Raw genomic sequence first — 22,871 nt, 5'->3', positions numbered from 1 at the left:
AGTCGCAAGGTGGCCATAATGTACGTTTGCTTTCTTAGGCGGAAATAACATTATAATGAATCTTGGCATTTTTTTGAAAAATGCATTGCACAAATTTTGTACAAATGTGCAAAATTTGGCCCAAACCCTCCTATTGTTCTTTTTTTTTTTTGGACTGTTTTCCAGCTATATTGCGACCTTATATTCAGCACATAAAGAATGGTGTCGAAACCGGCGACATCATTCCTTTGTTGGAGGCAGACATGAGAGGTGTGGCTTTGAGAGAATGTAGTTTTCTACTTTTTTTCCAATGTACCCAAAAAAACAAAAAAAACAAAAAAAAAAAACCAAAGAACAAAGAAATGCTACAGTTATACAAACATGTGAGAATAAGAGCTGCCGTAAATCGGAAGAAGGGAGCAGTTAATTTGGGGTTAGAAGTTCCAAAGGTTTTCACATGCATCTGCTTCTTATAGACAAGTAAAAACAGCAGATGATGGGGGATTGTTCCTTACCTAGTTACACTACACAATCAAACTGCATAAAGCTCAAAAAGAAGACTGTTGTGATATAGGCCTACTGCTTATCACCAGACCCTTCTTCCTCTGGGGAAGCATTCTGTCCGCTATTCGGACCACCAGAAGATTCCACGACAGGACCAGAGCTGCGTTCCCTGTTCTGGGAACGATGTTTCTTAAAGTACTTTCCAATGAAAGCTTCGGCCCTGTCAGGATACTTCCCCTTAATGAAGTTCTCCAGACATTTGAGGTAGGAGAAATCTTCTTTCCGACCATCAACGGAGACAATATAGAAGCACCTGCTTTCTTGGAAACTGCTGTGCTTACTAACCTGCCACACAGATATAAGCTATTCATTAGTTGAGGAGAAAAAGGCGAGCACGTGATTTCATTTACGATGTAACATATCCGAAAAGTACAAACCCTGCAACCCAAGACAACAAGAACAATAAGAGATGAGTGGCTGAAATGGAAGTCAAGTAGTTCTGCAAAGGTGAAGGAAAAAAATTAGCCTTCCTACCCATTCCCTGCCTTTGTATATGCAGACAAAAAACACACAAAACACAAACAAGAACCAGTAGAAACAAGCCATTCCTCAACTTTTTGGTATGGGGATCCAGCCCAGTCTTGCAGGAAAGTCCTAATTTTGGCAAGAAAAGAGGTTCCCACCAAGTCACGCCCCAAAGAAATCACTGTACTTGTTCAGATAACTATGTAAATTTTTATGGCTCGCATAATTTCTCTGAGAGAGCACTCGAAAAGTTTGAAGAGGTGGAGCACACACATAATAATGTCCTGGATAAAGCCCCTATGTTGTGTTGAAAAAGGTACAGATTCAGGATAACATAGTTTTGGTGCATTCAAATTATTTGATGGTATGGGACTGGATATAATCTGTATTTCCCGTATTATACCATGCAATAGTTGAATGGGAACTAAAACTCAAAAAGAAATAAAGATGCAGGATCGTAAATTCAAGTCAATTAGTCAACTAAGGCTCCATGGGAATATGACTAACCAATGCATTTCTTAAGTTTTCATCCACCTCAAAGCCAAACCTCATCAAATTAATGCACGCCAACCAACAACAAATGCCACCAAAAAGGGAAAAAACACTAAGGTGGCATTTTCCAAACCAACCAGGTCCAGATAAGCACTAGAAATCTATGCACGGATATGATAACGCTTGAGACAGCCACAGCAAACAAAATTTCCAAAATGTCGAGGACACATAGGCACGAAGAGAACATTCATCAATTGATTCCCAGAATATGTAGTAAATTTCCCTTACACATGCTTTAGTAATACTAAAAATTATACAAATAATGTAACAGTGATACCATTCCTTTTGCATATATTACACTCTCCTTCCTCAAAAAATTTCCTCTATACATTATGCTCCCTATGAAAAAATATGAAGTTCGGGACAGAGGCATGCACCCAACTGATCAGCTCCAAACAGCCAACTAAAACTAGCAACACAATAAACAACAAAAAAAGGGTAGCTCGCTAACTTGAATATAAGTGAAAAGAAGTGATGCCATAAACGCAAATTGCTACAGCATCACAAGTTTACGATCCTCGATAGTGGTATTTCCAAGTCATGCACAATGGTACGACGTTTGAGGCTACGAGGTTCACTTGTATTTTTTAGTGTCCGAACCAATAGACCTATGTTGGAAAACAAAGAATCAAAACCCAAAGAACTCGTGCTTTCTCCTGCAAAGCTACCAAAAAATCCTCTTCCCCTTAAAAATGACCATAATCTTTAGAAACATGTTTAATTCCAACATCATGGACACTCTGCCATACTCACTAGTAGAATTCTTCCAAAATGACATAGCTATAGCACAAGGCTGCCTCCATTATGAAGCAAAGTCCCACCATACCTGGGTACAAGGACTACATATACTACTTTCTAAGTTACTTTTAAACTGCACATTATTTTCAAACTATGTGCAGTTTGTACCTAGCCCAATTTTCCTCCTAAATGTGCTACACAATGCCATCAAATGCTGAAGATATTTCCTGTACAAGTAAAAAAAGAGAAAAAAAATACTCAGGCTGAGAACCAACTATGCAAAAGACTCCAGTCTTAAGATAAGCTCCTCTCCACCATAAAAAACTCCTCTTTTGCTTTCCCCACAAATTACATTCAAAGCCCAACGCAGCACCATGCTTTCCTCTCTGCCCACTTGTCATGCATCTAATAATGAAAAAAGACCCAACCTTCCATTGCAAACGCACTCCAAACAAACAAAATACGGACAAATGACCTCAAATCTCAGGATATCCTAAATGAAAAGAGGAAAACAAGGACAAGGCTCACGATTACCCGTTATTATTGCAGCCTTGCACATAAAACAAGTATCATGAATTTGTCCTCTAATCAATAGTGCAAATATTTCCAAGTGATGCACCCAACACAATAGGCAACCGTAGAAAGAGGCCTTTGTTCCTCCACCAGCCATTCCCAGGGGTTGAGGCTTATGAGCCATATTTAAAGACTCAAATTCAAAACAACCAGTAGTTGACCAAAACGACATGATAGCATTCCCCGCATCCCCAATTCGGGGGAGTGGCATAAAGAATTCCAAGGAACTCCAACATTTTCCCTGCCTACCTGTCATTCTTGAAGTATTTCTTTCAAGGCCAATGTCCCAAAGAATACCATTACCAATTTCTTTTAAGGTCAATGTCACCAAAAATACCACTGCCATCTACCTTCAGATATTCACTAATAGCTACAGTAGAGGGTCAGAATGCATGACCCATTGTGGATTGGGCAAGAGACAGCCTATGTAAAGGGTTTGACCCCGAGTAGGGCCCAAGACCACACGGCCCGGTGCTTGAACTGAGCATAAGTGAATCAACAGAGCAAAGCTGCCGAGCAAAAACAATCACCTGGACTCAAAGTGTTTGACGGATGAGATGATGGCGTATCTCGGATTGGAATCACTAGAGATGGGAGGGACAGATCTTGCATAAGCAAACGGATCTTCTATAACAAGGTCCCCCATGAGGCGATGTCGCCTCGCCATGTCCCAGGCAGTCATTTCTCATGTACTCTTGCCTTGAGAGCCAAGCGGCAAAACTCTATAAATAGGGGCAGAGTACGCTACAAGGTACACTCCAACTAATCCACAGTTACTTTAGATTGATTTTTATTTCACCTTTCATCTACTTTCCCAACCCGATTGGTCGGAGGTACTAACAGTGTCTTGGTAGCTTGTAGGGAGGCGGAGAGGAGGAATTACAGTCGATACCTTAGTTGTGGTATCTCAGAATTTGTATGGTTTGTGTACTCATACCCCGCCACAGCAACTTCTTTATTCGTGGCAAGTGGATGATTTTTGGAAAAGACACCTCCAATATTGGCTATACATTGAATCCTTCCATATATGCATGTCACCACGCTTCTCTAAACTCTTCTTCCTTAAGAAAACCTCCACAAATGCCTCCCTTATAGACCTTGTTTGTGTAGTTAACCTTCAATCAGAATCCTAAAACCACCTTCCTAAATCCCCATGTATTGATAAATATTTTGGAAAGAGATTCTTGATATAAACTAAGATGTAACTGTAGAACATATGCATTAGGTTACCAAAAGCCACAAACAAGGGCAAAATGGTATCAGCCTATTAGACGAAAAAGCCTTTTTGTGTTCACTATACTTAGATTTTAAAGCATAAGAACAGAGGCAAGCATCTAAACTCAATGTAGCATGAAGTCTACATATGAAATCCAAATGTAAAGAGCAAAGAATCATTGAGTTTCATACCATGACATGGTCAATTCCAGCTCCTGCCTTTGCAGCTTTATCTGGATGGTGAGTAAATACAGAGTCAACGACAAAAGACTGATCATCAGCAGGCAATGGATCCCCATCTTTGTACCTTGACACAAAGTTGGTCAAACATAAACTCAGATACAAGCTGCACTAGATCATGATTAGAACTTCATACTCATAAAATTAAGCTATATTTCTGGTAGTAAAATTATCAGGGGTCGGAAAACCTCGCATTTATTGAAAAGTACAAGGAAATCATGCACTGAAGAAGATATCATGGCATTTAGCTTCAAAAGTCCCATTTTTTTGCTGCTTAGAATGAAAAGATTTCTCAACCACTTCTAATTGGTTAAAACAAAACACACCACCAAGACAAAGGGACATATCGGCAGGGAGAATAACAGGGAGCTCTTCCACATACGGTGATCTGTTTGTGTCAAAACCACTAAAAGAATACTAGAAAGACGAGTTTTTTAAATTTATCTTCCACAAAATCTCCTTATTTGATGTTTAAGAACAAGTCACTTAAAAAATAAGTTAGAAAACTAGCAGAGATCCACATAAGTTACCCTGTCTGATGCATTATTCTTCTGATAGACTGCATAGTCTGCTCAATTTCCAGAAGAATATCCTGTTCCTCCGACGTGAACATATCTAACCGCTGTCTGGTTGCAGTTAAATTAACACTTGGCTTGTTTCTCCATTCTCCAGCATTAGAGGTATCCCGGCCATGTGAGTTAGGGAACTCTCTCTTCCCAAAGGATCGTTTCCCATGCCCCCACTGAACCTGTGCCCCTTCATTCCCACCAATATTTGCTGAATCCCAGCCATCTTTGCTTGCTGACTGATTTGATTCTTCATTCCTTTCTGCATGGGCTGCATCGGCCCCCCAACTGGACCATGCTTTCGGCTTTACGGCAGAGACATTCTCCTCTGCCTGGGATGCATCCGCACCCCAAGAGGACCATCCACTCTGCTTTGAAACTGTGCAGGCCCCAGAATTTTGTTTCTTTGCAGCAAGCCAGTCAGTGCCATCACTGGAGTCATCTCTTTGAGCCACCTGTTCGGTTTCCTGTGCTGCTGTAGAGGGCAGATCGTCTCTCTGAACTTTATTAGCCACCCAGCTGGACAAACCACTTGGCTTTGACACTGTTTTTCCAGCCCCCCATTGTTCATTGTCAGTCCCCCAATCCTTGCCACCACTGCCGTCATTGTTCTGACTGGACTTCCAGGAACTGCCACTTGGTTTTGACACTGCTTTTCCAGCCCCCCATTGTTCATTGTCAGTCCCCCAATCCTTGCCACCACTGCCGTCATTGTTCTGACTGGACTTCCACGAATTGCCACTTGGCTTTGACACTGTTTTTCCAGCCCCCCATTGTTCATTGTTAGTCCCCCAATCCTTGCCACCACTGCCGTCATTGTTCTGACTGGACTTCCAGGAATTGGCTGGTGAATCTTCCTGCCGCACCATCTGCGACTTTGGTTCAATATTACTCGGGCTCTCTTCATTGGAATTACCACTAACCCCCCAAGTGGACCAGCCATTTGATTTTGTCACCGTTGTAGGATCCCCCGAACTCTGTTTTTTGTCAACAGCCCAGCCCTTGGCCTCAGTGGACTTGCTTTTTTGACTGGAACCCCAGATATTACTAGGTGACTCATGCTGAAATCCGGTTTGAGATTGTACTTCATCTTTCCTCTCTTCAGTATCTAAAGAACCCCAAGCAACGGAAGTTTTTGGCTGAGCAACCTGTTCCAAATCTTGCTGCCCACCACAGAGAATATCTTCTGGCTGGACTGCATCCACCCCCCAAGAGGACCAACCATTTGGTTTGGATCCTGATGGCCCCGAATCCCAATTATTTCCTTTGTCCACAGCCCATTCCTTGCTGGGCTCAGTATTTACCGATGAAACTTTTTCCCAACTAGAGTCGCCAGGCCCGCCAACATCAACCATCTGATTCTCCAAGTCATCCTGGAATTCATAACTATCTTCAAAGATTGGCTTATCAGAACTCCGCTCTGGCGACATAGCCCATTCCGCAATATCATTCTCAAGTTCCAGGTAATCAATTTCTGCACCAAGACAAGCACTGGTTGTTTCCTCTCGTTTTGAACTGCTCCTCACCATATGAAGAAAGTTATACACATCTATTCCATCAAGCTCATTCATTCCAACCTAACAACAAAAATTCAATTGTTATACTACTGCACAAGGCATGGCAGAATAAAGCAGACCATTAATCGAGGTTGAATATCACGTGTAAACTTCAAACGAGCTCACAGGTCAAATAGGAAGAAAAAAGGGACTCGGTAAAAGTAACATACCTCTCTTGTGTCCCAGAGAACATCAAATCGTGAACCTGTGCCAACAGAGACTTGTTTTCCCCAAGAACACGAGGCAACTATGCTCGACAGGGAATCAAGGTGACATTTCTCAGCAGCCCTTTCAAAGCATTTTTTTGGGGTCTGGAGATCAAAATCAAAATATTAAAAAAGAAATTACAGCAACAGCATGCAAACCATAACATATATACAACAAATCTTCAAGTAAAAATACCACAAATGAAATCCCTTACAAACAATGTCGCCTCTGTAAAGGGTACTTGAACATTTAGCGATCGGGACAAAGCCTTTATACCACCAGAATTGAAGCCAACCATACTCCCAGCACACGTCATACTATTGGCCAAGAGAATCAGATGCTCTTTAAGCACACCTTTTGCTACCATGGATACCGACGTTGAGAGGCGCTGCAAAATCAGACAAATTTGGTCGTCTCCATAATTTGAAGGATATGGAACTTTTTCAAATACCCCAAGGCACAATATAATTATCAGGTACTTTAAATAGTAAGTCCAATTATTTTGCTCCAAGTCACAGAATATTAGTTCCTATTCTTCAATGTTCAGTAACATAATGCAACAAAGTCTGAAAACCTACACAATTAGCAAAACAATTACAGAGTATAAGCATGTGCGTCGTGGTGGTGGTGGTGGTGGTGGTGGGAATAGACTACACAAAAACGGCTTTTGTTGATAAAGTGAAGCCAATAAAAACAGAAACACAATAAGTATTGCATCACATCACTACCATGGGCAAGGAAATGTGTCTCCCATGGAAACCTCTACGCAAAAAAATAAAGTTCGAAATACTATAAACATGAGTTGTCAAAAGAATGATTCCCAAAATAAAGAAGGAACCAATTGAGTCAAAAGGATTATTTCCAGATGCAAAACATGCAATAGTAGTTAAGTTTACTCCCCATAGTAATCCTTATGGCGAGAAAATCTCCTCCTCAGAGGAGCGGAATGTGTGTGTGTGTGTGTGTGTGAGAGAGAGAGAGAGAGAGAATGAGGTACCTGAACGGCTTGCTCGAAAGCACAAGAAATTCCAAGGAGTTCCTGAACTTGCTTTATTGCATGTGGAATTGACCGACTTGTGTCAATCAAGTGAATGACTGGAAGACAGGAATCCAAGACAATCCTCCATGCGTCTCCAGACTGCTTAACGGCCTCTTTCTCCAGGACAACGTCCAAAGCCAGTTCACCTTTCTCAGTCTTGCATGGGTTTCTTATCCAAGCAGTTGTGTCAGGACTAATCCAAATAATGCTTGCAGTGCAAACCCGAGGGTCACCTGTCCATTCACACGGAGTAAAATTTAAAATAATTTGATTTCCTCAATAGATGTAAATATTCCTTTTCCAATATATGTGACCAGATGCATTTCGAGTTGTCTTCCAAGGAAAAGAAAAACTCTAGTAGAGCCTCATATGGTCCTACAGGTTTGGAGAACAAGGATAACAGCCTGAAAGCTATCAGAGTACTTGTGGAATCCATTTATAGAAATACCTCCTAGTAGGCAGATCTCTGGCCCAATAGCAACACAAGGGACATTGGAATTGACAAAGTCCACAAATTTAAAACAGACCAAAGGTGAAATTCTCATACTTCAAATCAATCGGTTACCAATTTACTTTGTTTGATTTTAGAGGGAAACTGAAGGGATAAAGGAGAATATACATAAAGCTGCATACAAACAAACCAAGTAATTGACCTCCATCTCCATCATAAAGCACTATCACATGTATGTAATGATTCAACAAGGAAATCACCCTCTAAACATTCCCAGAAACAAGAAGAGAGAACAACAATGCACAAAGTACCTTTTATAATGGTTTCTAACAAAGCAGGACAAATTGTGTCAGCAAGAATATGAGAAGTCATCTCCAAATGGTCACTTGTGCCTTGCCAAAACAGCTTCAAGCATGGCATCCCAATATGACATGGATGCCCAAAGGAACAATCTTCACTGCAGCGTGAAAGTAATACATGAGCCACAAAGCATATCCAACAAGTCATAGCAAATTGAAGACAAAATTCAAAAAATTAAAATTAAAAAATTAGCAACAAACAGATGTCATACTCTTCACGACTGAAACTCAAAAGTGATTTTATATAGAAATAGCTCTTGAACTTTTTCACATTCAAATTTTTCAAGAAGCTAACCGTGATCATTAAGAGAACTGCTGCATTTAAAGATAATAAAGTTGACAATCATTCAGGAAGTTAATTTGTCCACTTTTGGTATCCCGAACAGTCATAACTTTCAGAGACTCAATGTTCTAAAAGACGCTAGGCGCTGGTCGGGAAGTTGGGCCACCTTCGAGTTTTGAGGCCTAGTAATCGGCGATTAATCGGCACATAGCAATTAGTCGGATCTAGTCGGATAGGCCCTGTTAGCGATTAAACGTCGATTAATTCCGATTTTTAGAACACTGCAGAGACTGCAAGTCAGATAGACCAGAAACTCCAAACTTGGATCCATAAATGTTGTTTGCATGCACCTCCAAATATTCGGCTGTTCAAGAAACTCTTACAAGTTTTCCTCAAAAAAATAACCATATACTTATTTTGTGTGACAAGGCCCACAACTACTCTCAATGACACGGTATATTGTTTTTTGTTTGACAAGATTTCTTCCGCAATATTCCGTTAACAAATCGTAGTGAATCTGGTCACAAACTAGTATATTCAATTCTTCGAGCTTATACATTCAAATCATAATTGTCCTTCATAAAAGGAACTGGACAAGTTATATGCCAAATACAACTGCATGGAACATACAGCTCGTAGGAAAAAAAACTCTGACAAGCTTCTTGCCGTGTTAGACTAAATACATGTACACTGAAGAAGAGTAAGTTGTCAGTTGAGTATTTCCAATGACGTACAATCACCAATTGCAACCATCCACAATTCCCATCTACAGGTGCTACGGTGGGTGGACGGCAGATGCCAAGATATGCCCAACATCCCTACTGCAATATAATGAGACGTTTACTTTCTTTTATAAGCCAAAATCTGGATTTTTAGTTCTTTTGGCTTTTTGGTTCTTTCATCTCATTTTAAGCTTCTGGAAAAAAAAATCACCGCAATTTTTAGCACAAGTCCTCAACAGCCACCAAGGCTTACACTAACTCCCTACCTTCAGTTAGTAAAATAAGTAAATAACTCAACAATGTAAACCAGGCAGTAGTTAAGGGTGAAAAAGAATCAAGAGATGAAGAAGTGACTCGCAAGCTGAACATTTTAAGTGTAGGTAGAACTTAGCGCGACGGCGAGACAAGTCACAAAAAGTCCACAAGTGGACATTTGTTGATAAACAATAACAGAAGCTCTAGGAAACCTTCAAGGGGGGAGAGAGTGCACGATAATGTTGCTCCAAAAAGGTGGAGAAAAAACACCAAAGACACTTCAAGCAAATAGATTGGCACAAGGATAATCCATTCAAATTAGTGGGCCTTTCAAACGAACAAAGGCCTGTAGTAAAATTTACAGTACAAACATGGAAACCAATTTTCCTAAAAGAAAAGCTAGACTTGATCATTATGATGGTGTAAAGCGATAAAATGACAGAGAACATGCTAACAGGAATTTTGGACGCATAACACTTCTGCCCCAAGTAAATTGCCAGTACAAAACACTATATGATCTTCAATTACAGTTGCAAACTTGCAATGAGAAACCAAAGACTGTAATTTCTGAAACTTTCAAAATTGAAGTTACACAGATTGCCTAATTGTGAAAATATGGATATTAGGACTAAAGAGATGAGATAATGAAAATAGGGAAAAATATGGGCAGTTGTATAACAACATCATGAGAGAACCTGAAACTTTCTAATAAAAATTAATCACATATTAGTTCACAACAGAAATCACAAAGGACAACTCATCGCAGTGATGCATACGTGTACTCCAGTAACTTAAAAATCAAAATACATACATACCATTTATGATCTGCAACCAAATGGCGCATAGCTTGCAGGAATTAAATTTACAGAAACACTCTAACAAACTAAATGATCTTGATGAGATAACCAACACTATACAAACAAGAAATGTAAAGCGTATGAGAGAATAACCTGGCAGACAAACTTATTCTCTTGAAGAAATGACCAACTTTTTTTTTCTTCCGCAGTGAATCCACAGTCCCTTGGCATTTCTCACAAATCTCTTGCATACTTATGTTTAGGTCTAGGAACAGTTCCTATTATAGCATTTCAAGTCCCAAGACACTCAACTTAGTAGGCAAGAAATAGAAATTGTAAATACAGGAGATATCAGTTCCTTATTTGAAAACAAGGGCGCTAACCTTTTTGAGATGAACATGACAGAGAAGATTAGGATCAAATTCAGAACTTGCATGTAATGTTTGCTGCGCATTATATCTGTGATGGGGAAGCCAACAAAAATTAACTAATACATCAACAGCAATTATATGTTACCAACTTCCATTGAAAAAACAACCTGAAGACATTCAAGGACAAAGAAAGAAAGCAAAAAAGAGTTCAATCAGGTTTAACACGTACTCAATCAAGAACTCGCCAGCAATATCCTTAAGACTGACTTTTTTCAACTGGTTCTTCACCAAATATGCAGCATTTTCTCGGCAATATTTTCTCCCACATTCACAGTCGTTCAAGTACAATAGTACACGCCGATCGGAAAGGCTGTTCTTGAAATTCGCTGAGCAAAGTAGTATCTCCTGAACAGACAGAACAATGACATATTATGCCGCAATTAAACCAAGTATGAAAAAACAGCTCTATGGTACAGTATCTAGTAAAACATTACCTTCATCATCTCCCATGAGGAATTACTACTGGGAGAAGAGTCAAGAACAGCCTTATATGCAGGATTAGACATGGAAGTTGCAGCCAACACACCAACTGGCTCACCAGCTGCAAACATACTCTTAGTCCCATACTCAAATTGTATGATTGAGTTACTGCAGACATTCCTCACCGTGCCGTCATAGCAGATAACAACATCCCGAAGAATTGCCATTAAGTTCTTGAATAAAGTACCCGGTTCTGTCAACCCTCTTGATGAACGGACAATAACTTCTCTCGCAGAGATAGAATGAGCCATCTCTTGATAAGGGTCCAGTCCATGAAACAGGCAGCTTCTAACCAACCCAAATTCCTCTGACGGGTAGTTAGCATGTATAGGATACTTGTTATGGAAGAGAGAAGCCATGTCCTCAACTAAGGCCTTTGTGTAAAATTTCCCCCTACTCGAAAGTTGAAGCCCCAAGAACCCAATTTGCTGAACAACCTTCGTAATAGAGGAGTCACTCTTGGAGTCAATAATATATCCTATTGCTGATGACCTCAGAATGAAATTAGCAACAGGTAATTTCAGAAGCCGTAAGTGCTTCTCTACTTGCAGCTCAATTAACTCATTGTAGGTCGAATGCAAGCTACCAAGCAAGGGGGCAATTTCCTGAAGGCGATCATGAATGTCCTCTAAGACAGCTCTCTGAATGAAAAAATCTTCTAACCCCACACTGAATCCTTGAGAAAACAAATGTTCCATGAGGAAAGGCTGTAAAGCGTTAAAGAACTTCAAGACCTCATCTGGGCCCTTCTCTGAGAAAATAGAACTGACAATGTCACTAACTATTGACTGCATAACATCCCTATTAAAATCAATTGTCAAAAGTTCACTCTTCCTAGCCAAAAATCTATCACCAGAACAGTCGAAACCAAGTGGTAGAGCTGTCTGTAATAACTGCACCGCAGTCCACTGAGGGCCTGATCTCTTTGCCTTAAATAAGGCCGGATGCGGCAAGGAATTGGAGACAAACATTGCCAGCTGCTGGGCAGCTGGTCTTGTCAAGAAATAGTTCTTAAGCATAATCTTCAGGGATAATAATGCATCAGCGGCCAGCTGCAAGTTGAGGTTACCATTATGAGAACTAAGCAACTGCTTCTCTACAGAGAACAGTTCCAAAACCTCTGCTTTTGCTGCAAGAGATTGGGGATAAAATAAATGGACACAGTCCCCATCAAAATCAGCACTAAGAGGCCCACATATAAGAGGGTTGATCTTAACTGTATGGTCCTCGTGAACATAAACTGATAACGCTTGCAAGGAATGTTTATGCGTAGTCGGAGGGCGATTAATGAAAACAATATCCCCATCCATTATACGCCGATGTACCACTTGACCAGGTCTTAAAAATGTATGCCCCTTTGAACCTTCCCTCAACGAGTATGTCGACAAACCATCTGTGTAGGTCAAACACAGCTTTTCATCCACCAACCTCTGTAGATATTGCATGTTATGTTGAGTAACTCTCTCCTCAAATGTTATCCTCTGAGCAATTTCAAAAGGCAATCCAATTTCATGGACGCCTTTGTATGCGTCACCAGTTATAACGCTCCGTGAAGAGAATCCACTTCCCTTTCTGATAAACAGGGTTTTCATCTTCTCAAGCCATGCTTTAGTGGACGAATTGTTCGGTTCTTTGCTAATCCCAAATCGGGTATCTACATCACGAGATGCCTTGTAGAAGAAATATGCAAGGAAGACAACAAACAAAGTAACAGTTCATGAACATCTGCGCTAAATAATTGCCAAACTAAAAGGGGGGTATCATCCGTAATGATATTAAAGAACAAAGTTCCCAAGGAAAGAATAAACCACTATAACCCTATGAAACTGCCATCTTCTAAACTGGTTAACCAGAATTCTACAGTAATCAAGTAAACTGCCATCATGTAGTAATTTTGAAAAAATGATGTCCTAGACTCCAAGACAAAAAGCATCATTTACTAAATTTTGAACCTTTTCATGCAGATTTTTTTCTCTGCCTGTGGAGGGTAGGGGTTACAACATGAGAAAAAAAGTAGGAGCTGGCAGGCTGCAGCTTCTTCCACTTGTCCAAGCTTACTTGAGTATTACTAATCCAAAATAAGAGCACATCAAGAAATTTTAAGCACCTTGGAAGTTCCCCTAACATCAAGATACTGTGCAACAGCTGCTTGTAGATCATGGGCTTCAACTTCATGAGATTCAAAATTTGGAGTCCCAGATCTTGAACTCTTGATAATCTCGACTTGCTTCAGAACTTTCTTAAGTACAGAAATGGAAAGATCCTGAAAAGCGATAGGAAAATTGAATGATTGCAATGCAACTCACAAGAACAGAAGAGTTAAGTCAGGAAACCATATAAGCATAAAAGCCTAACCGAAGACATGACCGTGATCCCGTCAGAAACATCTGGAACAGACAAACAGTTTGGAGGGACTGGCAGACATTGAATGATGTACCCATCCTGAGGAAAGTACCCTTTCCCAGCAAGCTTTTTCCTTGTCTCATCGGGTAATTTTTTCAACATTACCATCACCTGATTAATTTCAGAAAACAAGAAAAGAAAAAAAAAAGTGATTAGAAAGCAGACGAAATCCACTGCAACTGCGCAACTTAAATAAGACAAATAATTGCGGCAAATAAGCCAACTACCAGTCCATGAAGTCATGAATCAGACACATGTATAAATGTAATATTTGCATAGTCGCCATGATACCTACTGAAAAACAATCTATGTTCCAGCAGGCAAGCAAAGGTTCTGAAACTCGGGGGTAATGCACAGAATCCATTGGATTGGACAGCATTGCAGGATGGGATCGAAGACCACAGATCCTACTTAAAGGGACGATAAACCTACTAGTTCTACTGGATAAATGAATTCTTCAACATACATAGCGAATAACTTTATACTGTATACAACTGCATTAAAGATAGTGTGAGAAACAACATGAACCACGAATATACACCTACTGAACAAAAAAAACTTGAGGATGGACCTCAATGGTAGGACTCTCACACCAACTTTCTGATATGCCAATTAAGAAGTTTGGTACGGCACGGTTTAAGTTTCAGGTTTGTAACTCTGCTTTAAAATTTGTCATAAGAAAAATGTGGCCTTGAGGACAAGAGAATTGTTCAGAAACATCTCAAGTCAAATGAAAAAGAACTTAAGAATCATGTCTACTGTATAATCACAGCCTTAGTCCATTCATTTATGTTTACTGAGGTTTTGACTTTAAATGAGGTACATGTTAAAAAATCCATAAAACCTCCACAAAAAGAGTTTGAATTGCCCAATCCTACAACTCAATCCACAATTCTCTGATCATACTGAAATCCTGCTCAGCTTCGATTCGTACTGGAATCCAGATCACAGGATAACGCGATCGTTCAATCCGCATCTCCATTTTAACTACTAGGGCTCCATCCCACTACAGAAACACTAGTTAAAAGGTTATGGGAAGAGCCGAAGAGCACTTCAATCCAAAAGGGTTGCGAGAAGCATAAACCATCACTTGTGGACAAATGCAGTAGGGGAAAGAATACATCACAAGTATCCGTTAGAATATAACCAGAAATCCCGGTGTGTGATAATTAAAAAGAAACCTAGAAATCACTAGAATTTGAAAAGCCTAACCCTTTTTATACCAGTTGAAAAAACATAGAGACTTATCTGTCTAGTATGCATCATTCAGAAAAAATTCAAATTGATGCCCTTTGGCATTGCCCTTCAATTCAAGAGCATGTTTGTCCACAATGCAAGGGATTTTTTTACAAATGTACTGATATTAGTTAAGTCTGTTTTGGAGGTTATCATAGCATTTGTTCTAAAATAGTGCATACCTTGTGAAATAAAGTCGCTCACCGAAATAAACACCAGCCAATTATGAACTTCGCTGATAAAATAAGTAAATATGCAATACCCACTCATATTCAAATAAAGAATCTTAAAAATAACAGACTGATCCCTAAAGATGAAATTCCAAGGTTGCTAGTGGTGCATCCCTCTTTGTCCTACTTCATTATATTATTCATCTTCTACTCAATTATCATCAACAATTGGTTTCCACAAACTTAGGAAGAGATGATTAAAGGACTCAAATACTAGCAGAATTTCCAAAGAAATAATGAATTACCGAAAAAGAGGTATGAGCAAGAAAAGACAAAAAGCAAAATGAAAAGAGACACAAGTAAGAAAGACAGTAGTCCCCTTTCTCGGGAGCAGGGTGATAGTGGCTATGGTCAGAGGTGATGTGGTGGCGGTGGTGGCTACATGTGGTTGTCGTCATGGTTGTAGCCTGGTGGTGATGCGGCAGAGGTCGAGTGGTGGTTGCACCGGTAGTATGACAGTGGTTGTGGAGGTGATGGTGATGATGGTCCTGGTCGTGTCGGTGGTTGTTGCAATTAGGGTGGTGGCGGTGGTGGTCGTGGAGGTGGCGGTGTAGGGGCGGTGGTAGTGGTAAAAAATTACAACCAACAAAACTACGACAGATTTTTTAATTTGATTCGGTGTTGAAACGAAATAAGCGTTTATTTCCATTGACAAGAGGAATGCTCATTCTCACATTTTGTGGGATTTGTTATCCAAAAGGAATGACGATTCCACATATTTTTGGCATAGCAAACATGATAATAGAAGCTGGAATGCCACGCCATTCCAGCCCCTTCTCTCATACCAAATATGACGTAATTGGAAAACTTTCTACTGAATTGTCCTCCCAAAAAAGAGAATTAAAAATGTGAATGTACAGATATTACATGCATGGGGCCTATAGTTCTATCATCTAAATTCTCAATTTACTTACATATGCTGATATGCATACATATCTGTACAAATTAAATACGAAAGATTGGGACGGACATACTCCCTAATCCTCAAGAAATCTGAAATCCATAATAATATTAACGAAGCTCTAAGATTTTGCGGAAGTTAAAGTATGAAAATAGTTGAAGATTCCTTGGAAGTACACGTGCAAAATGTTGGGAAAGTTGGAAAACAGAAAAATTTGTAGGTGTCTTTGCATCAGAACCAGTTCTGCCTAAAATTTACAACCATTCCCCACAAAAAAAACATAGGAGGAATATGGCTAAGCTTTCCTGTTCAAGCATGCTTTGCCCCTTTATAGATCTGGTAAAAGGCGGGTCCAAAAGGTTCAGAGCAGCTCTAGTTTGACCTAAGCAGATCAATGGATCACAGCTGAAATCCAACATGATGAAAATCTCTATCCCAGCGAATAATTGGTGAAATATGATGACTTAAAGCCTGAATTGACTATTAAATTCCCCAGACCTAAACTCTCAGCGACCAGAAGCAATGCATCCCACAATGCTAAAAGAAGATCATTATGCAACACCCAATAATTAGAAAGGTATTTGATAACACATGTTCGCAAAGTGTGAAGAGCACTAAAACAATCCTAATTCAGACTCGGGGATGTAAAGCTTACAATGACTACATGTAACCCCTGAATGCAAAGGAAAAACAAAAGACATTGTCAGAATGCGGAAAGCCACCAATGAACTCTACAACCAGTATGAATAACCAAATGCAACATAAATTTATTAATTGTATATCGATTTTGAAGCTCAATATAAGATGAGATCATGATCAAAACCAAACCTCAGCAGGAAGTAAAGGTCGACACGGTTCATCACCATATCTGTAGCCATATCTTTCCAGAAAATTCCAGGAACCATCTCGGAAATTATTTGACCTAGATGGTAGCTTCAATTCCAAGTAACAAGCTCCATCATTCGTTTTTGCCTCGTTGATGGAAACTTGGCAAGCCTCCTACAAAAAAAATGGAAATATAACAGAAATGTTAAAAGCAAAAGTAACCATGTTGGACAATTTTCCCACATCTTCTAACAGAAGTTTCCAGATTCTGAATAGTAAAACAAAACATCAACATGACCCAGAAATGGGTATTGAGCATTGAAGATTTGTTTACTGTACTCCCAACAGGAAAAGTATCAACTTCCAAAAATTCATTTGTTTCCTTCTCTTCATTTTTTATGAATACCGAAAACCAGCTCAGGCTGGGATAGAATGAAGGGGATGGCCCTAATGTTGTGTCGGCAAAGCCAACTTCTTGGGTTACAAACTACCACCAGAAGACACTCCTGGATAGAGCTATTGTACAATACTCCAGCGTTTGTATGAAACTAACTTTTGTATGACCTTAGTCTTTAAAATGTGTTTTCAATGCTTTTGCTTAATTTGGATACCATTCTCCTATTCATGGATGTGCTCCCTGTTTGACTACAGTGACAACATTAAATATATAATGAACCTTGGGTTATAAGGCATGTTTTAATGAGTAATTAAATTTTCTCCTGTAAAATCTTAGCGGCAGAACCCTCCTATCGAGGTGACAAATCCGCATTGGAACCTCCTCTCACGCTTCCAAATCATAATATCCTAAGAACCTCGCTCGATCGACAAATAGCCGCATTATCATATAGGGTAGAACCTCTCCAACATAATGATCCTAAATGAAAAAGAGAAAAGAGCTAACAAGACAAGATACAAGAAAATATTAACCGACTTACTCAACTATTTAGGATAAACAAAACTTTTACTGCATAAGACCAATTAGTATAATATGCATGCGTATCTTTGCATAAATTCTTGGACTAAGAAACAAACAATAATAGCTTCGAGAATATCTAAATTTTCATTCACAAATTGTAGAAACATTCCTACAGACGCTCCCAAACTTGAAACTCTTCTCTATCCTTCGGCTCCCCCTCCCCCACACCCACTCCTACTTCATGCAACTAGACATGAAATCCTTTTAAGGTTTTTAAGTTGCCAAGATAGTCACTAAAAATTTAACACGAATGAATCGGCCCATTTTAGGAGTAGTTTGGTGTGCTATTAACTCCTTTGTTAATAGGACACTATAGCATCGCGTGGTCAAACGCTCGCTAGGGTTGAAATACAAATAAAAATACCAAGAAACACTACCCACAAAAGGATAATATAGTAAGACCAAGCACACCTAGAACTCATCCTAAACAAAATAAACACTACATTGTATCAATCGCTGGAATAACTTGCAGCTCACCTCACAACATGTGGACAAAGCTCTTTCAAATATGCCAATGTTCTTGATCTGAAACTGGAAGTATAAAACAAATAAGAAAAACACTACATACAGATTACAAGGAATAATAAATACCAAAAATGAGTAAATCTAGAAGATTTAGATACTTACAAAGCAATAATTAATATAAAGAAATGAAACCCAACGGGCCACAAAAAAATGTCGATCTATTAGAACTAATATAATTAACGACAAAAGGAATGGAAATGCCAAGAGGAAAACCATAACTAGGATAATTCATGGCAGAAGGAAAGGAAAAGCCCAAGTATTTCAGATTCATGCTACAGCCAAACAAATCAAGAAAGCAAGAAATCTTTCCACTTGCATCTGCGGGAAAAAAGGCACATAAACTACAACTTACAAAATACGAGGAATTAATTACTCAGTGACTTTGTGCCATAAAAACTACAAGAGAAAAAACTGAAAACTCGCAAAACATGGACTCTGTTGTACGAGGCCATGAGTGTGTCACATCAGCATAGGATTTCATAGGTGTATATCACCTTTCAGAATGAGTGATAAGATGATTACGTCCTAGATGGGCCTGACACCTGCGAGAAAGTCTGATATTGCATAGTACACCCCTGGTATGCTCTTTATAATCAAATAAGATGGGTTTGCATAGGAGCGCAAGGAGATCCCAATGGAAATCTATACAAACTGTTTAATCCGAACCTGGTTGTCTGATATAGATTATCTCCACTTCGGCTATGAAATTGTTTGAATGATGCAAAGAAACACTTAGGATAGCTTAAACTAGAGTAGCATCCAACCATAAACCCTTTCATGGATTTTACAAAAGAAAAGAGTGTTCAACAATAAAGAAATCATACTCCTTTGTCAACAAAAGGAAGGGAAGCAAAACAAAAGAAAGAAAGAACAGAAAAGATATCTACAGAATATCCAGTACCTTCCTATTCTTTATCTTTAGGCACTTCAAACACAATAAGCTAAGCAGACGCTTGAGCTCGCTCACATGGGAAGGATGGTATATGGGAATTGGTAACTCAATATACCCAAAATGACCTGAAAGGTAACAACAACAAAACTTCAGCAGTACTCCATGCAAACCACAAGCTGAAAGCATGTGAATACATTTCTTTCGGACTTTTCAGCGTAATCAGCAGTAACAAACAACAAAATGGGAAAACTTAATACCTTCACATTTTCCAGGTTCTCCAGCACCACATGATTCACATTTTCCAGATTCAAGCGGCAAACCAAGGAATGGATTCGTAAGCTGACTAGCATGGCTTATGGGGAAGTCACTGTTGGATGATGTACACTAACACACACACACACAAAAAGATAAGGAATATTACTCAGAATTGGCAGAAAAACACAGAAGTTCTGAATTAGTACGCTTGATACAAGATCCCTTCATAGCTGATGTAAGCAAAATCTAACTTATTAAAAACTTTTTCCTTCATTTCTCATATGATCTCACTAGAAGTTGTTCAGAAGATTATATAAATAAAACCACAGATCAAATGCTAACTTTAGGACATTTTGTTCCGAAGAAGAGCAAACCACAAACTGATTCAATTCTTGTAGCTACTTCATGGTTAGAAACAAGGTAAAGAATGACTTTTTGGAACAAAGGAAACAAAAGATCTTATGTGGCATGGCTTAATTAACTAACTCCGCTAACCCTTTCTGTGAAACTTGATTGTGCAATCTGAACAAAGGATATGCTAAAGAGTGTATGGGCTTACGATTTCATGACGAGTTGCCAAACCAAATTTTATTCCTGTTATGGTCCCATCCCAAATTGTTGATGAGGGGCTTTCTTCCATCTCTTTTAGAGCATGCCTTCAATAAGATTATAAAAACTCAAACCAAGGGCCTGCCACATATGAGAGAAACAAAACTATGTGAACTTTGGGGAAATAGAACTAAAAGTAGTTCAAGCTGCTTCACTTTGAAATGTATTTCATTTTCCTATTCATTTCAGAAAAGATAGCACTTCAGATCATGATTTCACTTTCAGCTCGAAAAGCAGGAAAATATTTAAGAAACGGAAAAAAAAAAACCTTTATTTTGAATTTCAGCACTGTAACGGGTAACGGGGTCTTTGTGCTACATGAACAAAATATTCCAAGTTAATCTGTACGGTCCCAGAGGATGAAGTTTAAAAATCTACACTGCACAACAAGCCCTTTGCACCCCATTTTTTGCTTCTCATAAGGGGAGGCGTAACAGCTAAAACAGGAGCGCACATAGCATTTTCCAAAGTCCGACATTTCAAGCTTTTTAATGTCCTCCATTTTCCCGCATATTCTCATTAACCAAACAAATCAAGTACGATAAGAAATGAAAGGACTGTCAGATTTAGCTCAAACCTAACATGCAAACAAATAGCACTAAAAACTCTTTCATAAACACCATAAATATCTTATTTTGAATTTTCGCACCGTGACAGGTAACAGGTCATTGTAAATATTCCAAGTTAATTTGTATGGTCCCGGTCTCCCAGAGGATTAAGTTCAAAAATACGCTGCACAATAAGCCCTTCACACCTGTTTTTTCGCTATTCAGCCTCTCATAAGGGGAGCCTAAGAGCTAAAACAGGAATGCACAAATCATTTTCCAAAATACCACATTTCAAGCTTTTAATGTCCTCCATTTTCCCACATATTCTCAGTAACCAAACAAATCAAGTATAAGAAACAAAAGGACTGTTAGATTTTAGCTCAAACCCAACATGCAAACAAATAACACTAAAAATTCTTTTCACAAACACCATAAAATCCTACTTCCCGCAAATAATTGTACTATCGACATATCTTCAAAAAAACAAAAAACAAAATTCAGCCCAGAAACAAGTGCCAAATCCCTAATAATACAGCTCCAAGTTGAATGTAGAAACTTACATACGCACAGAAATAAAAACAAATGCGAGTGAGCTACTAGAAACTGGCGTAGAGGGAGAGAGAGAGAATCAGAAACGCAAACAAGCAAACATTATATCACCGAGTAAAAGCCCTAATTTAGTGGCGCTGATACACTTTAAACCCAATATTTGACTGAATGCGAGTGAAAAAAACCAAACCACCGCAGCCAAAACTAAAACCCTAGTTTTTGAATTAGAGCTGCGAAATGCTAGTGAAAGAAACTTACAACCCAGGCAGAGACAGTGCAGGGGAGTAGAGCGAGAAAAAGAGGGCTCTATTCTTCAGGACCCTCTGGTCTGTAGAGAGAAAGAGTGAGTGCGAAAAACCAAACCGCGACAGCCAAAACCAAAACCCTAGTTTTGGACGAATTTGAGCTGTGCAATGCGAGTGGGGAAACCGTACAATCCAGGCAGAAGAGAGTGTGGGAGAGTAGAGAGAGAAAAAGAGGACTCCACTCCACTCTTCAGGACCCTCTGGTCTCTATAGAGAGAGAGAGAGAGAGAGAGGAGAGAGATAAAATGGGTTTGGGTCTTGTGCATGCAGTACAGTACAGTACAGAGGTGATTGCTCACGCTTTTTGCTATTCTGGCTGGAGAAACTAGAAAGGTTGTGCGTTAGGAAATGACGGAATTGGGTCTCTCGGCATCTTCTGCAAGGGGGTTGGTTTGTCTGGTTGTCTTGGTTATTAGCTGTGCTATCTGAGGGTAAAGTGGGGAAAAAGTGAGTCGGTTAAAGGGACGGGGTTTAATGTCCTGCAATTCCCCAGAAACTATGGTTAATTACTACTGACTATGGTTAACGATTGATACGCTGACTCCATCTAGGACGTCCACGTGGATGTCAAACACCAATGTTGTACCCCAACGGTCCTGATTTAATCAAACAAAAAGCTACTAAGAGCGCTTTCCAGAAACCTTCTTAATAAATAAGCAGCTTATTTTACATTTTCAAACTCAAAAATAGTGTAAATAAAAAATAATTTTTCATTTTTTTTGCATCGTATAAAAGAAAACAGTGAGATCTTTCAAACAAGATCCATGTTAAATATTTTTAGATTTCAATAAGTTCATAATTTTTGAGCTTGAAATTGCCTTCTTAAAAAATAAGAGATTTTTTTGCGTTCTAGAATGCACACTAATTCTATATTTGTTTGTGGTAGTGATTGTTGCACCGAAAGAAATATTTTAGAATGTATTTACAAAAAAATGAGCTCAAAAATTATTTTCTCAAATCTATTTTGAGATGTCTCAAAAATGCTTGTCCTCGTCGCAAAGTCAAACAAAAGATTGTGTATTTTTTCACAAACTAACCCTCATAGAGAATTTAAAAGCCCCGTTTGTTATCACTTATAAATTAAATTGATATATTATGATTTTTTTTTTTAAATTGATTGTTTTGGTTATTCATTTAAGAAACTT

At 39.1% G+C, this 22,871-nt stretch overlaps 1 protein-coding gene across 1 annotated transcript; it reads right to left on the bottom strand.

Moving 5' to 3' along the window:
• Positions 1–363: 363 nt before the first annotated feature.
• On the bottom strand, positions 364–21,997 carry LOC131312117 (DNA-directed RNA polymerase V subunit 1). The gene is made up of 19 exons (XM_058339907.1): positions 21,680–21,997; positions 20,275–20,405; positions 19,718–19,844; positions 19,470–19,585; positions 18,521–18,574; positions 17,071–17,241; positions 13,828–13,986; positions 13,580–13,735; positions 11,427–13,142; positions 11,162–11,337; positions 10,945–11,020; positions 10,715–10,839; positions 8,457–8,602; positions 7,653–7,927; positions 6,870–7,043; positions 6,619–6,759; positions 4,857–6,469; positions 4,279–4,393; positions 364–828 (listed from the first exon to the last, which is right to left on the bottom strand). The coding sequence occupies exons 2-19, from the start codon at positions 20,353–20,355 to the stop codon at positions 556–558; spliced, it is 5,694 nt and encodes a 1,897-aa protein (XP_058195890.1). The 5' UTR covers positions 20,356–20,405; positions 21,680–21,997; the 3' UTR covers positions 364–555.
• Between the last annotated feature and the right edge of the window lie 874 nt (positions 21,998–22,871).

Source organism: Rhododendron vialii, chromosome 1a, assembly GCF_030253575.1.
Source record: "Rhododendron vialii isolate Sample 1 chromosome 1a, ASM3025357v1".
Lineage (NCBI taxonomy): Eukaryota > Viridiplantae > Streptophyta > Magnoliopsida > Ericales > Ericaceae > Rhododendron > Rhododendron vialii.
Note: the sequence above shows the minus strand (reverse complement) of the source record. Positions and strands in the feature narration are given on the sequence as shown.